Source organism: Pan paniscus, chromosome 5 (assembly GCF_029289425.2).
Source record: "Pan paniscus chromosome 5, NHGRI_mPanPan1-v2.0_pri, whole genome shotgun sequence".
NCBI lineage: Eukaryota > Metazoa > Chordata > Mammalia > Primates > Hominidae > Pan > Pan paniscus.
Window position 1 is genome coordinate 30,298,438 of NC_073254.2, and position 14,647 is coordinate 30,313,084.

At 37.4% G+C, this 14,647-nt stretch overlaps 1 protein-coding gene across 3 annotated transcripts in view; it reads right to left on the reverse strand.

Moving 5' to 3' along the window:
* DTNBP1 (dystrobrevin binding protein 1) overlaps nt 1-14,647 on the reverse strand; it is a 146,421-nt gene that overhangs the window by 110,581 nt on the left and 21,193 nt on the right. For all 3 annotated transcript variants that reach the window (XM_003823168.6, XM_008976769.5, XM_057302445.2), the window contains one exon: nt 10,176-10,236. In XM_003823168.6, coding sequence (XP_003823216.3) covers nt 10,176-10,236 — 61 coding nt within the window. The remainder of the gene's footprint in view (nt 1-10,175; nt 10,237-14,647) is intronic.

Sequence of the window (14,647 nt, forward strand, 5' to 3'; positions counted from 1 at the left end):
GTAGAGATTACGGTACATTCTAAAAGAGACTGAAGTTGTTTTCATTTTTAGAAAAGAAACAACTTAATATTCAGTGCAGGAAACCTCAAATTACTGCTTGTATCAGTGCATCTTAACCCACAGAAGAGAAAGTTTAAAAATGACTTCAGAAGTCACTTCTAAGTATACCCTGTTTTAAGCAGACGATGTATTTGAAAATCTAAATCTAGAAAAAAACAAAAACAAAAAACTACCACTAACAACCAAAAAGAAAACAAACATAAAACATAATTAACGGGTAATTATTGGCTTTACGAAAGGAAGTCTTCAAAGAAAAGTTCCCTAATACATTTAGAATATACCATGTTTCAATTTACATTTAAACAGGAATACTTATTGCATAAAGTATATAAAGGAATTTTGAGGAAACTGGCTAATTCCAGAATTCCAGAAAAAGACGAAATGATTTAAGTTAATGAGGAATTCAGCAGATGTAAAGGGTTCCTAATAGCAAGGTTGTGAAATTCTAGAATAGCCCAAGATAATTCTAACTTCTTTTGCTAAAGACTATAAAGAAAATGACAGACATTAGTTTCTCCCAGACAATTCTGTTTTGGTCTTAACATAGTGGGAGGGACAAGGGCCTAGAAAGAGAAGGAGCAAGAGGTGATCTTTTGAAAATATCAACATGAATAAGCAAGAACTGTGGAAAAAACTCCATAATCTGTACAATAAAAAATAAAGGTAACAAAACCCATTATATGACAGAAGAAAATGAATTTGAGTATTCAAAACAGACAATTTGTACATCTCAAGATTAAGGTTCTCTCTTTTTTTTTTTTTTTTTTTTGAGACGAAGTTTCACTCTTGTTGCCCAGGCTGGAGTGCAGTGGTGCTATCTTGGCTCACTGCAACCTCCGCCTCCCAGGTTCATGCGATTCTCCTCCCTCAGACTCCCCAGTAGCTGGGACTACAGGCACCTGCCACCACACCCAGCTAATTTTTTGTATTTTTAGTAGAGACAGGGTTTCACCAAGTTGGCCAGGCTGGTTTTGAACTCCTGGCCTCAAGCAATCCACCCATCTTGGCCTCCCAAAGTGTTAGGATTACAGGCATGAGCCACTGTGCCCTGCCAGGATTAAGGCTCTTTAAGAGTTAGAATCTGAATACAACTGATTCTTACTAAGTTCCACTTAAATATTAAGAAAGAATTTTGGAGGAATGAATATATCAAAGATACAAAATTATTTGTATGTAGTACTAGATTGTTTTTGTTCGTACATTTCACTATAGTAGGAATTCTCATTTGAAATAAAGAACTAAGCTATGACACATCTCCCTGTGGTTTCTCAGCCCACGCTGGAGGGATAAACACGTAATCTCTCACATTCAAGCCTCAACTGAGCTGGGAGGCCACACCAAGTTTCACGCAAACTGCATTTCTCATTATTTTTGTGTATTTAAAAATGTCTGTTGCCAACTGGTCTTTAAAAACATCTTTAAAAGTAGCTTAAAACATACTGAAAAAACAGCTAAAATGCAGTAAGGAAACCAAAGCTTGAAACAAGGATCTGTGTTCACAAAATTCATTTATAATATTCCACAAACTTCCACTGACCACCCACTATTTGCTAAGCCCTATTTTGGATACTGAAGATGTAATGATTCCTGCACTCTTATTGTTTATACTTCAGTGGCAGCCCTCATAAATTCTCTTAACTTCAGATTTTAAACTCTAAAAAAAAAAATTCCTACATTATGGGCTATTTTGGTTTATAATTTGAAAACTCTAGAACAATTTTTAGATATTAACCATTTCTTACTGAAAATTAAAGTGCAATGTTTAAATATTAAAATTTAACTACAGTTTAGTTCATACCTGCAATAAAACTGAAAATTAAATTCTGAATATAGAATATAAGCATATGTAGAAAAACTATATCAGAAAACACTAAACTATCACTTAAGTTTAAAAGAATGGAAGGGTAAACAGATTCTCAGAAATTATCAATAATTATACAATACTAAAACATTTTGAACATTTTCTAAGTACCAGACCCTGTGCTAAGTAATTTACATATATTATTTCATTTAAACCACACAGCAACTCTATACACTAAGCAATATTATAACCTCCATTATACAGATTTTAAAAATTGAGGTGTAATGGAAGTTACTTCCTCAAGGACCACAGTGGACTTAGATTCCATCCCAGTGAATTTGACAGTAAGCCTATGCCCTTAATCAACCTACTAGGGATTGTGCTATAGGGGTATATAAAGGGAAGAAGAAAAGTAAAAATCTAGCAAAAGAAAGGGTTCTGAAAAACTGTACTGTTACCTATTCATTTTATCATGTGTAATTTCTTAATGATAAAAAAAAGCTATGTCCGGAAGTTCAATTTTTCCACCTCGAAGTAACTCAGAATAAACCAAGATTCACCCTCAGGAAATCAAGTTTAAGGAGCAAGACAAACCCATAGTGCTTTATTCCAAAATTCTTTCTGGCAGATATTGAGGTTAGGAGAAGGAAGAAAAAGCACACCAATGATGAAAAGGTACACCAATGATGTAGAATAGGATCTTAGTATAAAACTCAGCAGTTCAGAGTTTTAAGGAACACATCATTTTATTTGATTTCCACACAAGTTTGATAAGCAGAATGAGTAGTGTTAAGCCATTTTATAGATGAGAAAACTAAGAGAGGCCATGTTATCTGCCCAAGGTCAACAGGTATTTGTGCAGCAAGGAGCAGAAACCAGGATTTCCAACACTAAGTTCAGTTCACTTTCTGCCAGTGAAACAGTCAAATTCAATTGGCTTAATGTCAAACTGTTAAACAAAACCATGAATCTTGAAAGTTCAATTTGAAGGCAAGCTAATATTTCACAATAACAGGAGAGGCAAACACTGAAAGTCTAACTTTAGAAAACTGCCCTCAGAGTTTAAGCCCTAAGTATTAACTATTTATGGTATTTTTAAAATACATTGCTAAAGGAGAAAAAAAAATCGAAACCCTTGTTTAGAAAAAGCCTAGACAGGCTGGGCACGGTGGCTCACGCCTGTAATCCCAGCACTTTGGGAGGCTGAGGCTGGCGGATCATGAGGTTGAGAGATCGAGACCATCCTGGCCAACATGGTGAAACTCCGTCTCTACTAAAAATACAAAAATTAGCTGGGCATGGTGGCATATGTGCCTGTAGTCCCAGCTACTCGGGAGGCTGAGGCAGGAGAATCGCTTGAACCTGGGAGGCAGAGGTTGCAGAGAGCCAAGATCGCACCACTGCACTCCAGCCTGGAGACAGATCGAGACTCCGTCTCAAAAAAAAAGAAAACAAGCCTAAACAACAAAGTTACCTTTGATCACAGCTGCTTGTTTTATAAACCATTGCTCTGAATTCTAAGACTATATAGTTATAATAATTAGCTTTAAAGTAGATGAGTATAAAATAATTTGTTAAACAAGATGGAATTGTCCAAAAGTATATTTGCCCCAGGAGGTTATGCTGTTTAGGTAAAGCCCACCAAAGACACATGAGCGGTCTGACAAAATAAATTTACAAAATGACAAGTTTAATAATATGCATACTAAAGATATACATTTAAATATTTACATATATCTCAATAATACACCACAGAAGACTTTAAAATAAACTTTCATTTTTAAGGCTGGGTACTGTTTCTGCAAAGCAACATAAGTACTTTTGATGAGCTGTGGGTTTTACAATAACCAATTATACAAAAATTTAAGATCCTGAGGTAGCACAAATTCAATAACACATCTGACAGGAAATTCTTTCTCCTGTATATATTGTTAATGCTTCTTATAATCAAAAGAATGATTGTTGTTAAAGCTCCTCTATAGGACACAGTCTTCATTTAACATGGGATTCATCCATATTGATACATATAGGTGTAGTAGTTCACTAATTTTCACTGCTGTATACGGTATTTATTTTATGAATAATACCACACTTTTCCCTGCAGATGGACTTCGGAACTGTCCAAAGATTAAACCAAGCTTGCTACAAACATTCTGGTACAAATCTCAAGGTGCACATGTGCAAGGGTTTCACAAATGAATTGCAGATGTGTCCAAGATATCCATCTCCTCATCGCCCAGGGCCTAGGGTAATGAGATCCCCCTCCCCAGCCCCTGCAGGTTGGATGTAATGCTCTGGAAAAATTCCTAGAAGCAGAATTGTTGCTTGAAAGGCATGTGCAACTTTAACTTCTACTTAATGCCAACTCATTTTTTCTAACGTGATTGTTCCAATTTATACTCCCAAGTTCTAGTTGTTTATCATCACATTTCTTCCGAGGAAAGAAACAAAACTGTCATCTGCAAATAATGACCATCTGCACAGAAAGCTCAAGCTTCTTAAATTTTTGGTAATCTAATGAGTGAAAATTTGGGGTTTCAATTTGCATTTCCTTGATACCAAGCAAGGTTGAACATATTTTACTATGTACTGGCCATTCCTGTTTTCTCTTCTGCAATATGCCTGCTGATATCTTTTACTCACTTTTCTCCTGGGTTATTTTCATCCTCTTTTTATTGGTTTATAGGGGTTATTCATATTTTCTGAACACTTAGCCTCTGTCTTATAAATCACTTAATTTTTCACGGTGTTGTTTGATTAAAAAAAGTTTTGACAAAAATTATCAATGTACTTATTTATGGCTGGTGCTTTTTATATCTTACTTAAGAAATCTTTTCCACCCTAAGGTCTTAAACATATTCTCTTCTACCATTTTCCAAAAAATGTATAGTTTTCCTTTTCACATTTAAATCTAATGAAGCCAAAATGTGAACAAGGTCTTCAAATATTTTTATTCAACATTATACTAGAGTTTCTACCCAGTATAAGAAACATGAAAAATTAAAAGTTGTATGGCTTAGAAGGAAAGAAACAAACCTACCATCTACCCAAAACAACTCGCACCCCCACATACAAAGTAATAGAAGAAGAGAATTTAGCAAGATGGCCGAATATGGGATTAAAATACTGCAAGTCAAATACTGCAGGTTTTTGGTAGATATCAGGACAAAGACGCTGTCTTCCATTAAAAATTTGCTAAAACTTTTTACCCTGAATAGGTATTTAATTTTATGAAATGTATTTTCTGCATCTGATGATCATTTTCACTTTTAATACTTAACAGTCAATTGCATGTAAAACATTTTCTAATGTCAAATTAACCTTTTAATTCTGGAATAAACTAAGTGTATTTTGTTTTTTATACACTGCTGGATTTGGTTTGCCACCATAGGCATACATTGAAGAATGTCTCCCAGGTAGAATGCCTTTTATTATCCAATATTCATAAGCCTTGCAAATATCAATAGCAAGTTTTATATATATAGGAAAACTTTATATTTAAGCTTGATACACATTTTAAAACAACGTGTGAGTAGATTCTCGAATTGCATTTCAAATACAATTGTTAGAACATCAGAATTGTTAGAAATTCAAATTGTCTACACACTGAGGCTGTATGAACAGAGTATCGACAGCTAATATGCATGGCTTATATGTGTCCAGCATGGAGACGCCAAGTTACTGCACACAAGGGACTGTTAATTAACATTGCTTTCATGCCCACTAACGCAACATCCATTCTGTAGCCTGTGAATTAAGGAGTCATATCAACTTTTAAGTGTTACTGTTTCAGAAACACATTTTATAAGGTTATAGCTGCCATAGATAGAAGTTCCTTCAATTGATCTGAGCAAACTAAATTGAAAATCTCCTGGAAAGAATACACTATTCTAGATGCCATCACAAAACATTCATGATTCATGGGAGGAAATCAAAATACCAACATTAACAGGAGTTTGGAAGAAATTGATTCCAACCCTCATGGATGGCTTTGAGGGGTTCAAGGCTTCAGAAGTAACTCCAAATGCGGTAAAAATAGCAAGAGAACTCGAATTAGAAGTGGAGCTTGACGATGTGACTGAATTGCCACAATCTCATGATCAAGCATGAATGGATGAGGAGTTGATTGACTCCAATTTCGAAAGAAGTTCTACTATGGGTAAAATGCTATCAAACAGCATTGCATGCTACAGAGGAATCTTTTGTGAAAGGAAGAGTCAATAGATGCAGCAAACTTCATCGCTGTCTTATTCAAGAAATTGCCACAACCACCCCAACCTTCAGTAACCACCACCCTGATCAGTCGGCAGCTATAAACATTAAAAAAAAACAAACAAAACTCTCAACCAGAAAAAAGGTTATGATTCACTGAAGGCTCAGGCAATTGTCAGCATTTTTTAAGCAATACAGTATTTTTTATTTAAGGTATTACATTGCTTTTTTAGACATACTTAATAGACAATGGTATAGTATAAACATAACTTTTATATGCACTAAGAAACTAAAAAATTTGTGTGACTTGCTTTCTTGCAATATTCGCTTTATTGCAGTGGTCTGGAACCAAATTGACAATATTTCTGAGGTATGCCCATACATTCAATCTTTCTGTGTCCTATGTTCTAGGTGTTTCTCTTGTCAGTAACTTATAAACTATTAATAGACTTTTCCTCGTCTTTCAAAATATGCCCTTTAGATTAATCTAGATTAATCATTTAAAAATATTGAGGCTGCAGATATATTCACATTTACTATCTTATTCTGTTTATTCTACTGTTATGCATTTTCCTCTGGTTTCTTGTCATCTTTTGCATTGACTGAATTCTTTCTCATTGTTCTAGTTTTTTTTTACTAGTTTAGAAGATAATTTTTTCTTTTTTTTTTTGACGGAGTCTTGCTCTGTTACCCAGGCTAGAGTGCGGTGGCTCAATCTCAGCTCATTACAACCTCTGCCTCCCAGGTTCAAGTGATTCTCCTGTCTCAGCCTCCCAAGTAGCTGGAATTACAGGTGCCTGCTACCACACCAGGCTAATTTTTTGTATTTTTAGTAGAGACAGGATTTCACCACGTTGCTCAGGCTGTTCTCGAACTCCTGACTTCAAGTGATCTGCCTGCCTTGGCCTCCCAAAGTGCTGGGATTACAGGTGTGAGCCACCACACCCAACCACTTTCTATTTTTTTTGTATGTGGTTACCCTTGAAATTCTGCCCTCCATAATTAACTTTTAAAAGTGAGGTTAATCAATATCAATACATTTCCCCCAAATAATACGGAAGTGTTAGAATGCTTGAACGCTGATAATCTGCCTTCCATCTTACATGCTTTGTTATCTAGCATTATTCTTCTATCATTTTAACCCCACAAATTAGATAACTAATATATATGTCCCACTGTTTAGATTTATCTATGTTTACCATTTTCTCTGCTCACTATTCCTTCCTACATCTCAGACCCATCTTCTAAAATGAGTTTCCTTTTTTCCTGAATTACATTCTTTAGAAGTTCTTTTATTGGATGATTGCTGATAGAAAAATCTGTTTTTATCTGAGTATGTCTTGCTTTTACTCTAATTCTTGACAACAGTTTGAAAAGTCTGCTGTGGAACTCATTCATTTATAAGTGATCTATCTTCTCTCTAGTTAAGATCTTCTCCTCTCCTTTAGGATTCTGTAGTTTTTGTTGTTGTTGCTTTAGACAGTCTTGCTGTTGCCCAGGCTGGAGTGCAGTGGCATGATCTCGGCTCATTGCAACCTCTGCCTCCAAGGTTCAAGCGATTCTCCTGCCTCAGCCTCCCGAATAGCTTGGACTACAGGCACACACCACCATGCCCAGCTAATTTTTGTATTTTTAATAGAGATGGGGTTTCACCATGTTGGCCAGGCTGGTCTCAAACTCCTGACCTCAGGTGATCCACCCACCTCAGCCTCCCCAAATGCTGGGATTACAGGCGTGAGCCACCGTGCTTAACTGGGTTCTGTAGCTCCAGTATAAGGTGTCTAGGAATGGATTATTATCTTGCTTGCTTGTTGTACTTTCTGGATCTGAGGATTTACATATCTCATTTATGGAAAATTCTCAGACATGTTTTTCCTACACTGTCTTTCCCTCATGCTCTTTCTAGAACTATTTAGGTTTACTGGATATGTTGGGCTAACTCATATGAAACTGCAATTTTACAGATAAAAATTCGTTGAATATTGGCAATCTCACCTGGTTCAACCTAAAGACCTTTTATAAGTATTCTCTGCCTATCAATTCTTCTTTCATATTTTCCATTTTCTTTCTGAGATCCTTTCTGTGTACTCTTTGACTCTCTCTTGTACCTCACTATTTCTTTCTTCAGCTGCCTCAAATTGCTGTTAAGCACATCTTTTGGGTTTGTAATTTCAATGACTTTAAAATATTTGATAGTGCCTTCTTCCTTACTCATGTTTAAGTCCATCTTTTACCCCTTGAAAGATTTTATATATAACTATTTAACAGTCAATATTCAATAGTGCAGTATCTACAGTCCTTTATGGGTCTAAATCTCACACTTTGGTTCTGGTGACTCAAACTTTTGCTGGTTTACTTGTGTGATTGCTAACATTTTGAGGACAGGGAGCCTGATTTAATCTGTGGAAATCTGAGGGACCTAGGTTTAGACAGTTTCGTCCATGGAGAATTTGCATTTGTTTTTGTTGGGTGTCAAAGAACACAAATCACCTGCAACTTTTTTTTTTTTTTTTTTTTTTTTTTTTTTTTTTTTTGAGACAGTTTCTCTCTGTCGCCCAGGCTGGAGTGCAATGGTGCAATCTTGGCTCACTGTAACCTCCGCCTCCCAGGTTGAAGCGATTCTTCTGCCTCAGCCTCCCGAGTAGTTGGGATTACAGGCATGAGCCACCACGCCCAGCTAATTTTTGTATTTTTATTAGAGATGGGGTTTCACCATGTTGGCCAGGCTAGTCTCAAACTCCCGACCTCAGGTGATCCACCCGCCTTGGCCTCCCAAAGTGCTGGGATTACAGGCGTGAGCCACCGTGCCCAGCCAACTCTTTCATTTCTTAACTTAGAGGTTCTTTGATCAGGCAGGAAATATAACTTAGAACCCCATACTCCTATGAGGCCAATACCATGGTAACAAATCAAGAAACGAGGCTATGCCAACTTGTTAGGAAGCCAGACAGGTTTCCTTGTTGACTCCTTTAGCCAACAGGTACATTTTTTTTCCCCCTAGCTTAAGCTTTCACCGGGGGGATGTAGCCACCTCAAAGTCCAAAGAGCTTTACCAAAAGTCTCAGATTCAGATCCCTACAGACAAAGTCTCCTATTCCCACAAATCTCCAAAGCTTTTTAGTATTTTGATCCCGACTTCCATGTTTTGTTTTGTTTTGTTTTAATGACTCTGATTTCAGTTCCCTGTTCTGTTTTGTTGTGTTGTTGTTGTTGTTGGCCCTTTATGTTTCCCTTAATTTTTGTGGGCTTAATGTATCTTACAGAACTTTTAAAAAATATATCCAACATTTAAGTGTTTTATAGCTGTAGGGCTTTTCAAAGAATCTATTCTGCCTTACTACCAGAAACCTACATTTTCTTCTTCTCAGTAGTTCTAAGAGAAATGCTAGTGTCTACATTTCATCATATACATTTCTGTGTTGTATATAACTATTACAGCTTCATTAATTTAGGTAAATCGTAAAGAAAATCAGTCTAAATTTATTTAAAGTCAGAATTACAGAAATCATTTCAGAAAAAAATAAGGTTTGATTGACATCAACAACATCGAGGAGAGTATTCGATTTTGGCTATGTACATTTACCAAGTCATTTAAATTACAAGACACTAGTGCTTAAAAATACTTTGTTCTTCTAAGTGAACTGAGGATGACCCCTGAAATTTTTGTATTTATTTGTTAGGCAAATTAATAATTTTGGATAGACTGAGCAAAGTTAAGTTTTTTTGACCAAATAATAAGGAATTCTTAAATAGTGTAGAAAGAGATGTCTTATATAGGGTATAAAGAGATGTCTTATAATTTACATATATTGCAAATTCATCAGACTAAAATTCAGAGCATTATATCTACATAAAACAAGTATTTACCTGTCCTTAGAATAAAAGTTATAAACTCTCTTGCTCAACTAAACTAAATTACTTGACAGAGAAATGATAAAAAGGTGCTTTATTCAGGGAGTTTCATAATCAACGACTAGATTCAATTTCAGATATCCTGCAAAACATTTTGACACAAACAATTATAAATTCAATTTTTAAAAAATACCATTTAGCACTGAAAAAGGAAAGTTTGCCACGAGTATAAGATTAGTCAATTCTTTACCTCTCCAGCACTTGCACAGTCTTTGGCTCTTCTGTGAAGTGCAGCCCATGTATCCTCATACCTAAAAAAAAGCAAAAAATAATTTGAAATGCAAACCACACATTAAAAGGAAATACTATCTAAAGATGAATGTGGAATATCCTGTGGTGCTAGAAAGGAAACACTCAAAAAATAATGGGGACATGTTGCAAGGACACAGATGTCAACTTGACAGAGCTTCCAGTGGCCAAATCTGTGACAATGTGAGCAACAAAATACATAATGGTAGTAATGGATTATAACTCAAAGAATACAATATCCCTGAGTCCATGGTGATGTAAATAATTGAATAAATAAATCAATGAGAGAGAAGAGAAAAACTATTCCTTATAATAGAAATCCAATTAGTAATTTTTTTTTTTGAGACGGAGTCTCACTCTGTCACCCAGGCTGGAGTGCAGTGGTGCGATCTCGACTCACTGCAACCTCCACCTCCCAAGTTCAAGCAAGTCTCCTGTCTCAGCCTCCCGAGTAGCTGGGATTACAGGTGTGTGCCACCACGCCCTCCTAATTTTTGTATTTTTAGTAGAGATGGGGTTGCACCACATTGGCCAGGCTGGTCTCGAACTCCTGATCCACCCGCCTCGGCCTCCCAAAGTGCTGAGATTACAGGCATGAGCCACTGTGCCTGGCCCCAATTAGTAATTTTAAAAGAAATGATGAGAAAAAAAAATCTCCAATTGGTAAACACAATAGTAATAATTGTTTTAAAAAGAATTTTAATGGATGATACAACTAGTGGGTAAAAGCACAAAAAGAAACAGGATATTTACACAGCCTCAAAGTATCTGCCCATTGGATAATCATTAACTAAAAGTGAGAAAACAGTGTTAACTGAGGACAAACCTGGCAGACACATCCTTAATAAAGTGATCAAAATTAATGTCAACAGTAATGAGACACATCAACATTATGTGCCTCCTGATGTGATGCACTGGGAAGGATATAACATTACTCTTCTGGTATTCTTACCAAAAAAGTACTAACTTACAGTTAATTACAAGGAACTAGAAAAATCCAAATTCATAGACATTTTGAAACATAATTGGCCAGTACTTTTTTTTTTTTTTTTTTTGAGACAGGGTCTCACTCTGTCACGCGGGCTGGAGTGGTGTGATCACAGCTCACTGCAGCCTCAACCTCTTGGACTCAAGTGATCCACCCACCTCAGCCTCCCAAAGTGCTGAAATTACAGACATGAGCCACGATGCCCAGCCTTGGCCAGTACTCTTCGAAAGTACTGAGGTCATGAAAGACAAAGACTAAAGAATTGTTCAATGTTAAAGAAGGTAAGGGAGACATTGTGACTAAATATGATGTGTGATCCTAGATTGGATCCTAGTACAGAAAAAAGAACACTGGTGGAATAATTGATGGAATCTGAATAAGGCCTATGGATTAAGGTATTTACTAATGTTAATTTTCTGCTTTGATCATTGTACTGTGGTTATATGAAATGCTAACACTGGGAAAGCTGAAATTGCTTGTTCTATTTTTGCAATTTTTTTGTAAATCTGAAATTATTTCAAAGTGAGAAGTTAAAAAATAGAACTTCTAAACTACTATTCATTTGATTGCTGATGTAAAACCTGATTTCCCAATCTAAAATTCTAGCTATCCAGCGAATATTTCTCCAAACAGGAATACATATTTAATGAGTTCATGTTGCCTCCCCTCATAGTCAGATTCACAATTTTTCTACTGAATTTAAGTAAGAAAATCAATCTGAATAATCCAGGTGATACTAGAGTCCACATGTGATGAAAATTAAGGTGGAAGGTCACACAAATAATACAGTCCTGCTGTCATTGTTGACTAACAGAAAGCTAGAAAATTTTCTTGGATGTATCAGATTATGTAAGCATCAATTAAAATCAACAAGTATTTACTAAATGCTAAGCACTGTTAGGCACCAGAACTGCTGAGATATAAATTTTACTTTTGCATCTTTGTTATCCTGGTAGTTAGCACAGAACCTAACAAACAAGAGACACATTAAATGTCTGTTGAGTGAGGAAACAGACTAATTATAAATTGAAAATTCAGGACTTCGTGGTAAAATTTTCTATCATTTTCTTAACTCAGTGGAAAGAGAAAATTAATCCTCACTTGCCAAATTTAGACTCCAGATCACTTTTCCTAACATCTCACCATTTCCTTTTCTCCCCGTTATTATGTATGCTTTTCACATCCACCTTGCTATTATACATCACCCTCCCTCATTTCTACTTTCCTAGTTCAGCACCTAGTTCATTCATGATTTTCCTACTGTTTTCAGCATTCTCTAAACCTAGACTATTGCAACCATTCATATTCTCTGCTCTACTTTTACGACATGAAGCAGTTTGGAGAAAGGCACTAAATCCATTACAATGCATGCTATCCAACCTCGCATGGGCCTTAGCTGCCAATCAGCACTTAAAAAAATTTTATTGCTATTAGATTGTTCCCTGAAGTACACACAGCAGGTATTACACATCTCATGCCGCCTTGAAACTCATCCCCATCCAATCACTTTCAACAGATGGATGAACTTACTCCATTTTACTGAGATAAAGACACTGGATGTAAACTCCTTCAATTTTTCTGTGTTCAAACTCAAACGTCTTTAAAAATCACAAGTCAATGATGATGAAATGAAGAAGCCACATTCATAATGTGTAATTCTTGCATTCAAATCATTATTGAATATATTCTATGTATACCATGGGAAGACTAGTGGAAGTGTTCACAATACAGTTAGGAAGATGAACACACAGGTAAATAATTACCTTACTTGGTAGACAAAGGAAAGGACTAATTATATAGCATTAGAGCTATAGGAATATAGGAAAGTAACTGTAGACTGTGTTGTACTACACTCTTTGAAACACTATGATTTAGGAAATAGAGAGAAGATGTCAGAGTAAGAGGCATCTAGAATCTGTCACCCTACCTAGACCACAATCACATTGGCAGAATCTGTCTGATGTAACTATTTTGGGACTCTAGAATCTATTAAAGGCTTGCAGCTTCCAGGGGAAGGTTTGGAGGGTAAATTGAGGTTCATTTCAGTCGACTTCAGGTTTTAGCACAATGACAGCTACCCATCCACCACCCCAACCCCTGGACAGGTAGCCATGCACTTGTTCCTGAAGTAGCTTGTACACGGCTTATGAAAGTCAAGGTGGGCCAATAAGGACCCTGTGCTCCAAACATCAGGGAGTCTGTGCTCTGATCACAATTGCTGCTTCTAATCAGGGAGATGCAGACACAGAGGCAGCTACTGTTGCAAACCCCTCCTGCTATGGCTAGCAATTTTCAGAGGATTTAAAAGGCCAGCATCTGGTTTTGTCCCCTTTCTTTGTTCTCCTTTCCCTCTTGGAGAGCCAGACACTTAAAGACTAGGACATTCAATAACAGATGCAATTGTTTTTTGTTTTGTGGTGTGTGTGCGTGTTTTTGTTTTTGTTTTTGTCCCAAGATGGCTTACTAGGGACATCAAAAGCCAGTTTTTCTCAAAAAATAGATCAAAGTTACTGGTGAGTGGACAAATTCTAGACAGAAAACTGAGGGAAGGGAGCCAGGACCTGTCAGAGTGCCCAAGGGAAGAAGCTGGGGTGCAGAAAAGGAAAGCAGAAAGACTCTGGCAGAGATCGACCCTCAAGGACCTTGGAGCCCTGTGGAAAGGGTAGGTGGGAGTAGTTCTCTGCTCCCCTTACCCCTCCAACAATCTCCTGACCATCAAACTGTTGGAGAGTGCTCCTCTGCCCTTGTGACCCAAAGCAATACTATTGATGGTGACGTGAAAACCTCCTGGGGCTGGAGAATCTGGTGGCCAACTCGTGTGTACATGCGTGTCCACACTCCTCTCAGGTGCCAGATACCATACTTGTCGTGCGCCAGCAGTGGGATGCTGCCCTGCCCAGGGATTCTCTGCCCTTGAGTCACCACACCACCAGATTCCCTGCAAACACACCTCACAGACCACTCTAACTTTGGCAAGCACAGGGAACCAGCAGTTTCCCAGGTAACTGTGAGATCTCTGGAGATCTAACCCCCTGCGTGGGCCATCCCTAAGTGGAAGAGAGTGCAGCCCAACAAAAGCACACCTTGGGACAAAGGAAATGCAGGCACAGTGCCAACTGCTACAAGAGGAAGTATCATTACCCAGGAATGGATGTGGGGAAGGGGTCATCTCCTGCATCCCCCTACACTGTTGCTGATGCAGCAGTGTTCTCTCTGCCAGGGGCCAGCACATGCACTCGGACACACAGCGTATTTCATGCATCTTGTAGCGGCTCCACCTCTACTGAAAGTGAGCCCTGCACAGCTCAAGCTTTCAGGAAGGGTAGGGCCCAACTCCCCTTCCCTACACAGAGCAGCAACATCCCAGCAAGGGAAGACAAGTTGCAGAGTTGTCTGCTCCCATCTGGAGGAAGAGACTCTCCCTG